Genomic DNA, 13,033 nt, shown 5'->3' with positions numbered 1-13,033 from the left:
GATGGAGTCAAGACAGTCTTGCTAGGGATCTTGGATCCTAAGAACAACACTACAGTGAGCTTGCCAGGTTTTCTTTTTGCCCCAGAGTATCACAGACTGAGTGGTGGCCAAGCCAGCGACTTGGAAATGCCAATGGGAGCAAGCCGAAAGAGAGAGAAAGAGAGAGAGACAGTCTGCTCTCTTTAGCCAAAGGATCAGGAAAGAGGCAACCTAGCAAGAAAGAAAACTTGTAGAAAATGCCTGCCTTATTCCAGTCAAACGCCATGGAGAAAACCATGGCTCTTTTGCCATTCTCCAGCAGAGGTTGAATAGGGGAGCCTGGACTTCCACCCTTAACAGGATCTTTTACCCTCCCTTCCCCCCCTCCAGCAGAGGTGGTAACAGACAAGACCTAGTGGGCAACCGAGATGTACTGGGCAACCGAGATGTACATTTTGGCCAGGTGGTAACAACCCCCCACCCCCATACACACAGTAAGAACAGAGACCACATGGGCATCCTGGACTTCCACCCCACCCCCCTGGTAATGACATGGATCTTCTCCTCTGTCAGAGGAGGCTGAGTGGGAAGCTGGAACTTTCATCCAGTGGTTAAAAACAAAACAAACAAAAAAAGGCCCCCACCTCACCCCCAATAGAAGTCACCTGTAGAGCAATATCAAGGCACCCTTCCCCCTCCCACCTAGGGAAGCGTAGTGGGGAACCTGAAATCTCACCTTTGACCAACGGTAATGAAGTACCCTTCTCCCTGTCTAAAATAGGCAGGAGTGGAGAACCAGGACCTTTACTCCCACCACACTCTAGCAAGGAAACACTCCTTTTCTCCATGGCACAATGTCAGAGAGGGACTGCGAAAACAGATTTAAATACTATCCAGAGTCTTATGATGTAATTTTTAAAAATGTCCAGGATACAATACAAAATCCTGCAGCATACCCGGAAATCTCAAGTTGAATGAGAAAAGATACCCAGCAGATGACAACACTGAGATGACACAGCCCTTGGGATTGGGATTTTCCAATAAGGATTTTAAGGAGAGTCACAAAAATGCTTCAACAAGCAATTAGAAACATGCCTGAAACAAATGAAAAAATATGTCTCTGCAAAGAAATAGAAAATATGTAGAATGACTAAATGGAAATTTTAGAACTGAAAAATGCAATAACTGAAATGAAAACTCAGAGGATGGACTGAATAGCAGGCCCAGATGGTGTTACTGGTATTACTGGTGTTACTGGTTACTGGTCAAGGTTCAACCAAAGAAGCAGAACCACTAAGGGATTTATTTTTTGCAGGTGAGAAGTCAGTTAAATACGCTATGTAAGACTGATGTTTCTGTGCCTAATTCTGGAACCTGAAGTTGTCGGAGTAGGCAGTCGGGAAGGAAAGATGTGAAAGTGAGCTCAAGAACTAAACTAGAACCTACAAGGCTGAGTGAGACAAGACTCCTGAGGATGGGCTGATACCTGTGCTGGTCTCCTACTACCTCCAAGCCTCCAACTTTGACAGTGGGAGGGCCCTGTCTATCACCACGGAGTTGAACAGAACCTTGGCTCAGGAACTGGAGAGGTGGAAGGAGAATTTGGCAGGAATTGGAAGAATTTCAGGTCTGGGGGCTGCCCCAAGCCATCTAGGTGACCCGGCAAATAGGCAGTAATGTACATGGGCTGAAATAGTGCCTTGTCATTTCCAATCATGCTGTCCTGTTATAAGTTTAATGGTATGATGTCCACAAATCCTTTAATACTGCCCCTTCAAGAAGGGCTTAATTCATCTCTTCTTGAGTTTGGGCTGGGACTTAGTGACTCTCTTCAAACAAACAGAATGCAGTGGAAGTGATGATGTATGACTTTTGACACTACATCATTAAAGATTGCAGCTCTCTCCTCTTTCTTGTAGATTTTTTGCTCTTGAACGTTCCACTTGCTATGTCATGAGAACTCTTAAGCATTCCTTGGGTCCACATGGCAAGACATTTAGACCTCCAGCAAACAGTCCTATATGGGTGAGTCTCCTAGAAGGGAGTCACCAATACTTTGCCAATACTTTGACTGCAAATTCATGAGGGATGCTAAGCTGCAGCGCCCGCATTTTGTCCCTTAATCTTCGCCCGGAAGCCATGTTTGTCCAATGGAGTCAATCTCAGTAAAAATCTCAAGAGGCTACAGAGTGTCTCACAGAATAAAGTTGACATACATGTGGTCTATGGCAGTCTGCAAATGATAGAGACAATACAAAAAGAAAAGAGAGGGCTTTGGACCCCAAAATTCTACCAGCAGAATGTAGGCTGAGAAAATTATACAGCTACAAATACAGGCTGCCTTTTGTGGAAAGGAAGCGTGATTCAGAAGGTAGTGCCCAATGCCTCACAGGTGGAGCTCTGGAGAACATACAAATGGCTGAAAGGCACAGGAGACACGTCTTGGGGAAATGTGTTAGGAAAATTCAAATCAAAACCACAATGAAATACCACTTGCCCTTGACTAAAATGGCAAGAATCCAAAAGATAAATAATAAAAGTGTTGGCCAGGATGTAGAGAGCTTGGAACACGTACATGTTACTGGTGGGAAGGGAAAGTGGTACAGCTGCTTGGAGAGACAACCTGGCAGTTCCCCCAAGAAGTTTAACATAGAGCTACCATGTGATCCAGTGAGTCCATGCCTAGTTATACACCCTGGAGAATTGAAAACGTATGTATGAAAACTCAGACAGAAATCTTTACAACAGGGGCGCCCGGGTGGCTCAGTGGATTAAAGCCTCTGCCTTCGGCTTAGGTCATGATCCCGGGGTCTTGGGATCGAGCCCCCACATTGGGCTCTCTGCACTGCCCGGGGCCTGCTTTCTCCTCTCTCTCTCTGCCTGCCTCTCTGCCTACTTGTGATCTCTGTCTGTCAAATAAATAAATAAAATATTTTAAAAAAAGAAAGAAAGAAAGAAATCTTCCCAACAGCATTATTCATAATGGCCCAAGGGTGGATGCAACCCCAATGTCCATGCACTTACCAATGGATTTTTTATTTTTTTTTTAAAGATTTTATTTATTTGACAGAGAGAGATCACAAGTAGGCAGAGAGGCAGGCAGAGAGAGAGAGGAGGAAGCAGGCTCCCTGCTGAGGGCTGAGCAGAGAGCCCGATGCGGGACTCGATCCCAGGACTCTGAGATCATGACCTGAGCCGAAGGCAGCGGCTTAACCCACTGAGCCACCTAGGCGCCCCGCCAATGGATTTTTAAAATATGACATATCCATACAATGAGATACTATTCAGTACTGATACGTTTTACAACAGGAATGAACCTTGAAAACATGATGCTAAGAAAAGAACCCAGGCACAAAAAACTGTATTCATATGATGCCATTTATATGAAATGTCCAAAAAAATCAAATGCATAGAAAGAAAGTGAACTAGTAGTTTCCAAGGGCTGAAGGCAATGGGGGATGGGGAATAATTAGAGAAGTGAAGTGTTCTGAAATTGGACAGTGGTGATGATTGCACATTGTGCATATACCAGAACATCTGAATTATGTACTTTAAAATGGTAATTTTTAAAAAAGATTTTATTTATCTATTTGACAGACAGAGATCACAAGTAGGCAGAGAGGCAGGAAGAGAGAGAGGAGGAAGCAAGCTCCTTACTAAGCAGAGAGCCCGATGTGAGGCTCGATCCTAGGACCCTAGGAACATGACCTGAGCTGAAGGCAGAGGCTTTAACCCATTGAGCCACCCAAGCACCCCTAAAATGGTAAATTTTATCACATATGCATTATATCTAAAACAACAACAACAACCATGGAAACAGGTTCTGGACAGAAATAGGACTGAATTTTTTTTTAATTTGACAAAGAAAGACAGCAAGAGAGGGAACACAAGCATTGGGAATGGGAGAGGAAGAAGCAGGCTTCTCACCAAGCAGGGAGCCCAATGTGGGGCTCCATACCAGGACCCTGGGATCATAACCTGAGCCCAAGGCAGACGCTTAATGACTGAGTCACTCAGGTGCACCAGGACTGAATCAAGGAAATTTCAACATCTTCCCAGCTGGATTCCAAAACTGCTATGGACCAGTGACCCCTGTGTGCCTCTCATTCCCCCCCCACCCCAGCCTTGTTATTGAATTGTAATTAACATACAGTGTTATATCAGTTTCAAGTGTTCAACATAATGATTTGACAATTCTCTACATTACTCAGTGTTCATTATACATCACTGTGGCCCTTTTTAAGCAGTAACGTCTGTAATGATGATCCCTTGACTGTCCCGCTGTGTTTTCTGGATATGTGGGGAGATGGTCACGTCGTGTCTCTATAGTTCACAGACATTCAAAGTGAGAACAACTGTGCTTCAGGCATTACATACAAAGTCTCATCTTGCATCTGGACCTAATTTAGGTGATATATGAGTTTGCTAAGGCTGCCGTAACAATGTACCATAGACTAGGCAGTTCAAGCAAGAGAAATTTATTTTCTCACAGTTCGAGGCTAGAAGTCCAAGATCAAGTGTAATAGGTTTGGTTTCTTCTGAAACCTCTCTTACCTGGCTTGCAGTTGAACACCTTTTCGCAGGGTCCTTCCTGTGGGCATGCAAGCAGGTGCACCAGTGTGATGAGGCTGGATCCTGCCACAAGCTCCCTTTCTTGCCCTCCCCTGACTATAACCTAGTAACCTTTAAATGTACTAATAAAACTCCCTCATACATTTGCCTGTGTGCTCCACCCTGACCCAAATAAAGACACTTGGCTATGGGTCCTCACTCTTTCAGCTCCCCATCTGCATGGTTGAGCCTACTCTCTGGGCACCCCTTCTATGTGGCCTCCATATGGAATATCATGCCTCCTTCTTCTAGGACCCATGGATGTAATGAATCCTTCACTTCCATACACCTCTCTGAGTGCATATTCCACAGTCTTATTGGAGAAATCCTTAAAGACCCCATGAGGACTTAGTTAGTTCCTCACAACACAGTAGAATTTTGAACTTTCAGCTGATTGATGCTCTGCTGGGATGTGGATTTTCAGGGCCTTGAGAGAGGTATATGTGTGTTGCAAGGGGAGGAATGTAAATAATTTGTGACCAGAAGGTTGAATATGGTGGTTTTAATGTAATCTACAGATTCTTGATACGTTTCCCCTTCAGAGGTGAAACTTAATTCCCTTCCTCTTGAGTGTGGGGTGAACTTAATGACTGGTTTCCGACAAGTAGAATGTGGTGAAAGTAAATGTATTTCTTCCAAGACTACATCATAAAGGACACTGGTGCTTCTCCTCTTCCTCCACCTCTTCCTCCTTCCTTACTCATAGATCGCTCACTTTGGGGGGTGGAGGGCATTATCTTCAACAACCTAACAGCCCATGAAGAGGCCTTTGTGGCAAGGAACTGCCAACAGTCATAGCAATGGAAGTAGGTCCTCCAGCCCCAGTCAAGCCTTCAGATGACTCTAGCCCCAGCTGACATCTTGACTATGACCTCATGAGAGACCCTGAGCAAGAACCATTCAGCTAAGCTCTTCCAGGATTCCTGATCCCAGAAACTATATGAGATAATGTAATGTTTATTATTTTAAGTTTGGGATGATTTGTTATCTAGCAATAGATAATATACTAAGTCTTTATCAAAAGAGAGAAACTATAGACTGGAAGTTTAGCCCCCTTTATTTATTTATGCTACCTGCCTAGCCTCTGTAGGCATTTGAGTTTATGACTTCTTCCAAATTACAAATTCCCTTTCTCCAAATATATATCTACATATATCTATATATCGATCTATATAAATAGATATATCTAGATAGATAGATAGATAGATAGATAGATATCTGAGGTCATGACATCCCTCTGTTTGATGTCCCTTCCCCAAGGATGATTAATTCAATAAGCCCCTCGATAGATCCTTGCTACCAGGGAGAAGGAGCATAAGGGGGACCATGAGTAGGGATTTGCGGAATGCCTGTTCTGCCCAAATTTTAAACCATTGTATCTGATTCTTTGCTCATAATGTTTGCTTGGAGCCAAGTTAGGAATCCTACTAATGCTTATCAGGTCTGATAAAAATAATAATTTTAAAGGAGCCCCAAAACCAAAGAGAAATTGTTCATATAGATTAGGTTGAACTCTGTGAAGCTGCTGGCATTTAACTGCTAAAACAGCAGTATCGTGTGGTTCAACCTAATAATGTAGTTTCAACATATCCAGTCCACTCATTATTTGTCCTTTCCCTCCTCTAGCTGACTGGCATGTGTAGAGCGATGACAAAGATCAGTTACGGCTGCTCTCTTCGGAGGCCAGCCTTTCTGGGCAGGATGTCTGAATCCCAATAGTCATCACCAGTGCTGCCAACAGTGGGTGATGCACCTGTTCATGAGACTCAGGTTATAACCCAAAGGTGCAGTCTGTGTCTTGAGCTTAGAGCCTAGCTCTAATGTTTTCCTTCATTTCATGTTTTTGTCCTGCTGTTACAGGGTGGAGAACAAGGGAGGCTTAGGAGGGGAGCGGTAGCAACCAGGTAAGGATGGTGGAGGTGAAGTGGTGGTGGAGGTAGTGGTCCAGGTGAAGTTGTGATGGAGGTGAAGGCAGAGATGGTGGTACCCAGGCACAGGGCTCTAGGACTTCTCCGTCACCTGATCTGGACACAGAAGGTGGGATGGCTGCCCCGTGCACACTTCACAGCCACACCCCCAGATGACCTGCCTCTTTGGGCCAGTTTGCTCTTGAATTGTTCACTCTGAATAAAACAACTAGTTCACAAATGATCTCTCCCTCCTGGTCACTCCCCTCGACCCACTAAACATGTGGGAACGGTGGGGACAAAGTTGAAAGAGGCTTAGCTCCTGAGAGGAGTTTCACCTGTGTCCAAGTGCGCTACGGGAGAAATTGGGCAATTCTGGGAACCCAGGGTGCCAAAAGGCTCCTAGGCAGGAACGATTGGGAAACAAAGTTGTTCTTTCTCCCTTCCTCTCCTTCAAGTTGTTGTCTTACCTCAAAAACGGCCAGACATGATAATAAGAGACCATTTATTCCACTTTACCCAAGCTATAAGCAAATAGGCACCAGGAGGAGAAGTACTATCCTCCCTCTCTAACTCCTGGCAGTGATGGGAGGCCAAGCCCTGCCACGCCACCCACCCCAAGGTTGTGAGAAAAGGATGAGGACAGGGATTTGGATGAATGGGCAGAACGTGGCGCCAGGATTTCCGACAAGTTTACGGAGATGCCTCCTTTTGCTCAGGAACCCGGACGTCCCGCTGGTTGCCCGAGCTGTGTGAGACAACCGGCTTCATTTTCAAGTTTTGTTTGGGGCTGGAAAAGTTGCTACAGTGCACGGTGCCAGGGGGACGGTTCAAAATCACCCTCCAGAAATGTTTATGGTTGAAGTAGCACAGGGCCGCTGGGAAATCACAAAGGGATGGGGGAGAGGAAATTTGGAGAACTGGAAGAATGTGGCCAGCGAGGTGAGGCCAAAGGAAAAGGCAATCTCTAAGAAATTGTCCCTGGGAATTACCAGCCTGCCCCCACCAACTGCCTCCCTGTACACTTCCTCTGTCCCAGCCACCCATGTCTTCTCTTCCTGGGGCCCTCGGGCCACTCACCACAGGTGACATAGAGGACAAACACCAGCCAGCCTATGAAATAGCTCCAGCCAATGGGGACTGATAAATTCTTCTTCAACTCAAAGATCCAGAGGTTAATAGGAAACAACATCATGGTGAAGAAAATAAGGAAAACTAGGAGACAGGAACCGGAGAGAGCTTATTCTTACCTGAGGACCCACAGGGATTTTCCTTCACCTGCTGGGATGCACCCACAAACCACCATCCACCCCTCCAACCCCACCTCTCCGGGGACTAGGAAATGGCAGAGCTCAGTTCTCAAGAATGATCAGTTCTGTTTGGCCAAACCCCTGCCCTACCCTCAAAGAAAGAAAAATGGAGAAGGACCCGGAAGATGTGTCTGGGGAGAAACCAATGACCATTTCCAGAGCCATGGGGTACCTTCAAAGAAGCTCATGATAGTCCCAACCCAGCTGAAGCAGGGCAGTCTTTGAAGACCGGGTATGTACGGCAGGTGCAACCAGATGGTAAAGAGAAAGCCCAGCACCAGCGTCAGGCAGAAAGTTATCACGGCCGCCCCGAAGACTGGGTGATTGGTCCACAGCTTGTAATTATCTGGAGAAAATGAGAAACAGGATGAACATAAGATTCACAAAGGGAAAAAATATATAATTGAATGACATGAGAAAAGGTTAACTAAAGAAATGCACATTTGGGGGCGCCTGGGTGGCTCAGTGGGTTAAAGCCTCTGCCTTCGGCTCAGGTCATGACCTCAGGGTCCTGGCATCGAGCCCCGCATCGGGGCTCTCTGCTCAGCAGGAAGCCTGCTTCCTCCTCTCTCTCTGCCTGCCTCTCTGCCTACTTATAATCTCTGTCCGTCAAATAAATAAATAAAATCTTAAAAAAAAAAAAAGAAATGCACATTAAAAAAAATATTTTATTTATTATTTATTTATTTATTCAGAGAGAGAGAGAGAGCTCAAGCAGGCAGAGGCAGAGAGAGAAGCAAGCTCCCTGCCGAGCAAGGAACTCAATGCAAGACTCTATCCCAGGACCCCGGGATCATGACCTGAGCCGAAGGCAGAGGCTTAACAGACTGAGGCACCCAGGTGTCCCAAGAAAGGCATATTTTAAAAAAAGGTTTTATTTATTTATTTGACAGAGAGAGAGATTGAGATCACAAGCAGGCAGAGAGGCAGGCAGAGAGAGAGGGGGACGCAGACTCCCCGCTGGGCAGAGAGCCTGACCTGGGGCTTGATCCCAGGACCCTGAGATAACGACCTGAGCCGAAGGCAGTGGCTTAACCCACTGAGCCACCCAGGCACCCCAAAATATGCATTTTTTTAAAAAGATTTATGTATTTATTTTAGAGAGAGAGAGTATTTGCTGGGGAAAGGGTAGAGGGTTAGAGAGAGAAACCCCAGCAGACTCCTCATGGAGCACATGGCCCCATGCAGGGCTTGAGCTCATGACCCTCTGAGATCAGGATCTGAGCCGAAATCAAGAGTCAGAGGTTTAGCCAACTGAGCCACCCAAGTGCTTCAGAAATGTACATGTGAGATAACAATGAAATATCATTTTCCCTCCTTAAATAAGCCAGGATTCTTTTTTTTTTTTTTAAGATTTTATTTATTTATTTGACAGAGAGAGATCACAAGTGGGCAGAGAATCAGGCGGGGGGTGGGGGAAGCAGGCTCCCTGCTGAGCAGAGAGCCCAATGCGGGGCTCCATCCCAGGACCCTGGGATCATGACCTGAGCCGAAGGCAGAGGCTTTAACCCACTCAGCCACCCAGGCACACCACTATCATGCTTTCTGAAAGCGACATGGAACAGTGAAGGGAGACGTGGTGTTCTAAGTATGGGAACTGGCAGTGAAGGGCGACGAGAGGCTGGGAAGGAAGGAACAAGCAGGGCCTGAGACAGAAGAGGCTGGGGCCAGGGCCGGGGAGGGACAGCATCCTGAGAACTCCTCCCAAAGCTGGACCCTCGGGGTACACAAGCCGGAGGAAGGCAATTCCCACCTCCCTGGAGCTCTTCTCCCCATATAACAGGGAGAGTTGTGTGATTAAGGAGTGATGCACCGGCACTGAGAGTCTATGCCCCTTGCAACATGGTGATAGCCCCAGATGAGGCTCAGAACCTTCCCTAAAGCAGTGATTTGAGTCAGGCAAAGTGATGTGGCCAGGATGGATGGGGACAGGAAGACCGATCCTTGGTGTTCTCCACCTGTGAAGCCATCTTGCGGGTCAGATCACTGTGGATGACCAGAAGGAGGGGACAAGGGCATGGGGTGACCCACAGTGACCAAGGCAGACTGGAGCCCTGGGGGTGGGATGGGGCTGGGGAGGGTCTCACCTTTCCAGTTTTCTGAGTGGAAACAGCCGTTGGATCTGCAGATCTCCAGGAGCCCCATGGACATGACGTGGGTGGCCGTGTAGATTCTGGCACTGACGTTGGTGGGCCAGCGCTGGTAGAAGCGGCTTCTAGAGGGGTCCAGCCATTTTTTGGAGAACACCATGACCAGCAGCAGGGCGAAGGCAACCAGGCTGAGCTCCGAGGCCAGCACCTGCGCTATCCAGCGGGAGCTGTGGGTAATTCTCCACTGCAGGGGCAACACAGAGACCCTCCGGGGCTCTGAGCGCTTATCCTTGAGCCCCTGCCTGCTCCCACTGGGCTCAGAGAATGAGTTCTGTCCCCCGGCTTCTTGTTCCCTACTCTCCTCCACCCACTCCTGTTTCTCAGCACCCCCCTTCCCTTCCAAGTTTCCAGTGTTCATCCCTTTCTTTTCCAGATGCAGGGAACTCATCCCTAAAGTCCCCTGCCCCCATCTTGCGCACCCTCTGTCTCCCCCTCTCCCCTCCACCCCATTCCCCCTCTCCCTTGTTGGACTCAGTTGTCCCTCATCTTGTAAATATTTTTATGCAGCAGAGCTCTTTGCACCACGAGGCCTGGGGGCAGGGAAAGCACAAACCATTCAGTAAGACAGGGCTCCTAACTGCCATGGAATATTCTTGAAGGGGGGGGGGGTTCGTCAAGTGGGGGAGGGGCCCATGGGAAAGCCCCACTCCTAAGAGTTATGGTTTCTGAGGGTGTCCCCTCCTCTTCCTGTGTGCTTTGCTCTGACCCTACCCACAAATGCTGGCAGAGCAGGAGGGAGAAGGCGCTTGTCCTCAGGGAAATAGCCTCCCTCCATTGTTCTTTGGAAGTGTCTTCCAAAGTGGGGGGGGGCACCCTCTCACTGCCTCCCCCATCCTCTTCCCCTCCCTCCCACACCCATTTGTTTCTGGTGAACCCTTGCCATTCCCCTCCCTCTTCTCTGTACTTTCTTCCCTTCTTTTTCCCCTCAGTACTAGAAGGGGAGGGACATAGGTTAAGAAGGAGTGGGCGGGCATCGCACAATCTAAGATCTTTCTTTTTTTTAAGATTTTTTTTTCCCCCAGTAATCTCTACACCAACCGTGGGGCTCGAACCTATAAGACCGAGATCAAGCGTTGCATTCCCCACTCACTAAGTCAGTCAGGAGCTCCACAAGCTGAGATATTTTTTTTTCCTAACTTCCTTTTTTTTTTTTTTTAAAGATTTTATTTATTTATTTGACAGACAGAGATCACAAGTAGGCAGAGAGGCAGGCAGAGAGAGAGAGGGAAGTAGGCTCCCTGCTGAGCAGAGAGCCCGATGCGGGTCTCGATCCCAGGACCCTGAGATCATGACCTGAGCCGAAGGCAGCTGCTTAACCCACTGAGCCACCCCAGGCACCCCTCTAACTTCCTTTTTAAGTTAAGAAAATAGTTAAGTTGAGTTAAGAAAATAGAGTTTAAGTTAAGTTAAGAAAATAGAAATGAGTCACCTGATCATGGTGGCTTCTGGGAGAAGAGAGACCCTGGGAACTCTCCCAAGAAAAAAGGCTTTTGGATTTGGGATGTGAGTTTGAATCCCACCAGAGCTGGTTTACGCTGTGGAGGCAGTGATATGTGTGTTTAAGAACACAGGCTTTGGGGTCCAACAGGCAGAGAGAAGAGTACAGGCTTGTGAACTCGCATGTACCCTCTAGCTTCTATGTGCCTCAGTTTACTGATCTGTAGCACTGGGACAATGAGACTTGTCTCACACTTGGTTTGAATATCGAATGAGGTAAAGAAACAGTAAGCATTCATTGCTTCATAGTAAATTCCCAGAAAGTGAGAGTGGTGACTGTTACATTATTAATTTTTTAAAAGGTTTTATTTATATATTTGAGAGAGAGAGACAGAAATGGCAAGAGAACCCAAATTAGCCTAAGCAAAAAGGGGAGTTCATCGTGAATCCCAAGGTCATGTGCTCACTAGACCCAAGTTACAGTTGGAATTAGGAATTCAAACCCTGTGAGAGCTCTTTCTTCGGTTTCTTAGTCCGTGCAGCGGCCACGACAAAACACCACACACAGGGTAGCTTGTAAGCAACAGAAATGTAGTCCTCACATTTTCAGAGGCTGAAAGTCCAAGTTCATCATGCCAGCCTGGGCCAGTGAGGGCCCGCTGGAGGTCTCGGACTTCTTCCTGTCACGCTCATGTGGGACCAAGAAGCCCTGTGGGATCTTTTTTATAAGACACTGATTCCATTTGTGAGGACAGACTCCCAAAAGCCCCTAATCACCCTCGCCTAAAGGCCCCAGTTCCTAAAAGCATCACCTTGGGGTTAGCTTGCCAACACGGGAATTCTGGAGACAGAGTCTGGCTCTGTGCCTGCTCATCCCTGAGCGTCCTTCTCCTCCTCCCCAGACCAACCTCCTCTTCTCCTCTGGTCCACACGATTGAGACGCGACTCTCACACCTCAAGTTGTCTGTCTTACTCCTTCAATCACCAGAGCAGAGACCTCTCCGTGCCAAGTCTGCACGTGATCTGGCCCTGCCAAGGACAAACGCCATCCTTAGAACCCTCGGCCATGGTCAGGGGCATCCAGGTCAGGAGGCTGAGCAGAGCTGGTGATCCTCAGGATTTCGTTTCCTTCCTTGGATCTGTTTTCATTTTCCTGGAATTTCTAAGGGTTTCTCATCCTAACAAGCAGTTCTAACGGTAACACAAAACAACACAGGAGAATTTTGGAAATATAGTATCTCCCGAAAAACATTAACTCCCAAAAGACTACGCTGTAAACACGATACCATTTTTATAGAGCTTGTAAACAAATACAGCAAAACAAAACACTATTTAAGCACACATACTACTATGATGGCATGGTAAGTTTTTAAAAATCAGCAGAGGGGCACCTGGCTGGCTCAGTCAGAAAGGCGTGCAACTCATGATCTTGGGGTTGTGAGTTCAAGCCCCATATTAGGTGTGGAGATTACTTAAAATAAATAAAAATGTAAACAAGACTCAAAATAAAAATCAGCAGAATGATAAATGCAAAGCATAGAATAGTGGTTATTTTATTTCACAGGGGAGGCAAGGGAATGGGACCAGGAGGATGGCCCTGGTACATACATGTTATTGGTAATAGGTTATTGGTTCCTGA

At 46.9% G+C, this 13,033-nt stretch overlaps 1 protein-coding gene across 2 annotated transcripts; it reads right to left on the bottom strand.

Annotated features, from left to right (window-relative positions):
• Nucleotides 1-7,100: 7,100 nt before the first annotated feature.
• On the bottom strand, nt 7,101-10,534 carry ODF4 (outer dense fiber of sperm tails 4). Of its 2 annotated transcripts, XM_082708183.1 has the most exons (5): nt 10,511-10,534; nt 9,895-10,141; nt 7,980-8,153; nt 7,578-7,712; nt 7,101-7,375 (listed from the first exon to the last, which is right to left on the bottom strand). In XM_082708183.1, the coding sequence occupies exons 1-5, from the start codon at nt 10,511-10,513 to the stop codon at nt 7,191-7,193; spliced, it is 744 nt and encodes a 247-aa protein (XP_082564309.1). In that variant the 5' UTR covers nt 10,514-10,534; the 3' UTR covers nt 7,101-7,190. The 2 variants fall into 2 exon arrangements, with proteins under 2 accessions (XP_082564309.1, XP_082564308.1); XM_082708182.1 differs by lacking the exon at nt 10,511-10,534 and having other exon boundaries at nt 9,895-10,440.
• Nucleotides 10,535-13,033: the final 2,499 nt, after the last annotated feature.

This window comes from Mustela nivalis (assembly GCF_964662115.1).
Source record: "Mustela nivalis genome assembly, chromosome: 17".
NCBI classification, from domain to species: domain Eukaryota; kingdom Metazoa; phylum Chordata; class Mammalia; order Carnivora; family Mustelidae; genus Mustela; species Mustela nivalis.
The sequence above is the reverse complement of the archived record's forward strand: the minus strand, read 5'-3'. Positions and strand labels throughout refer to the sequence as shown.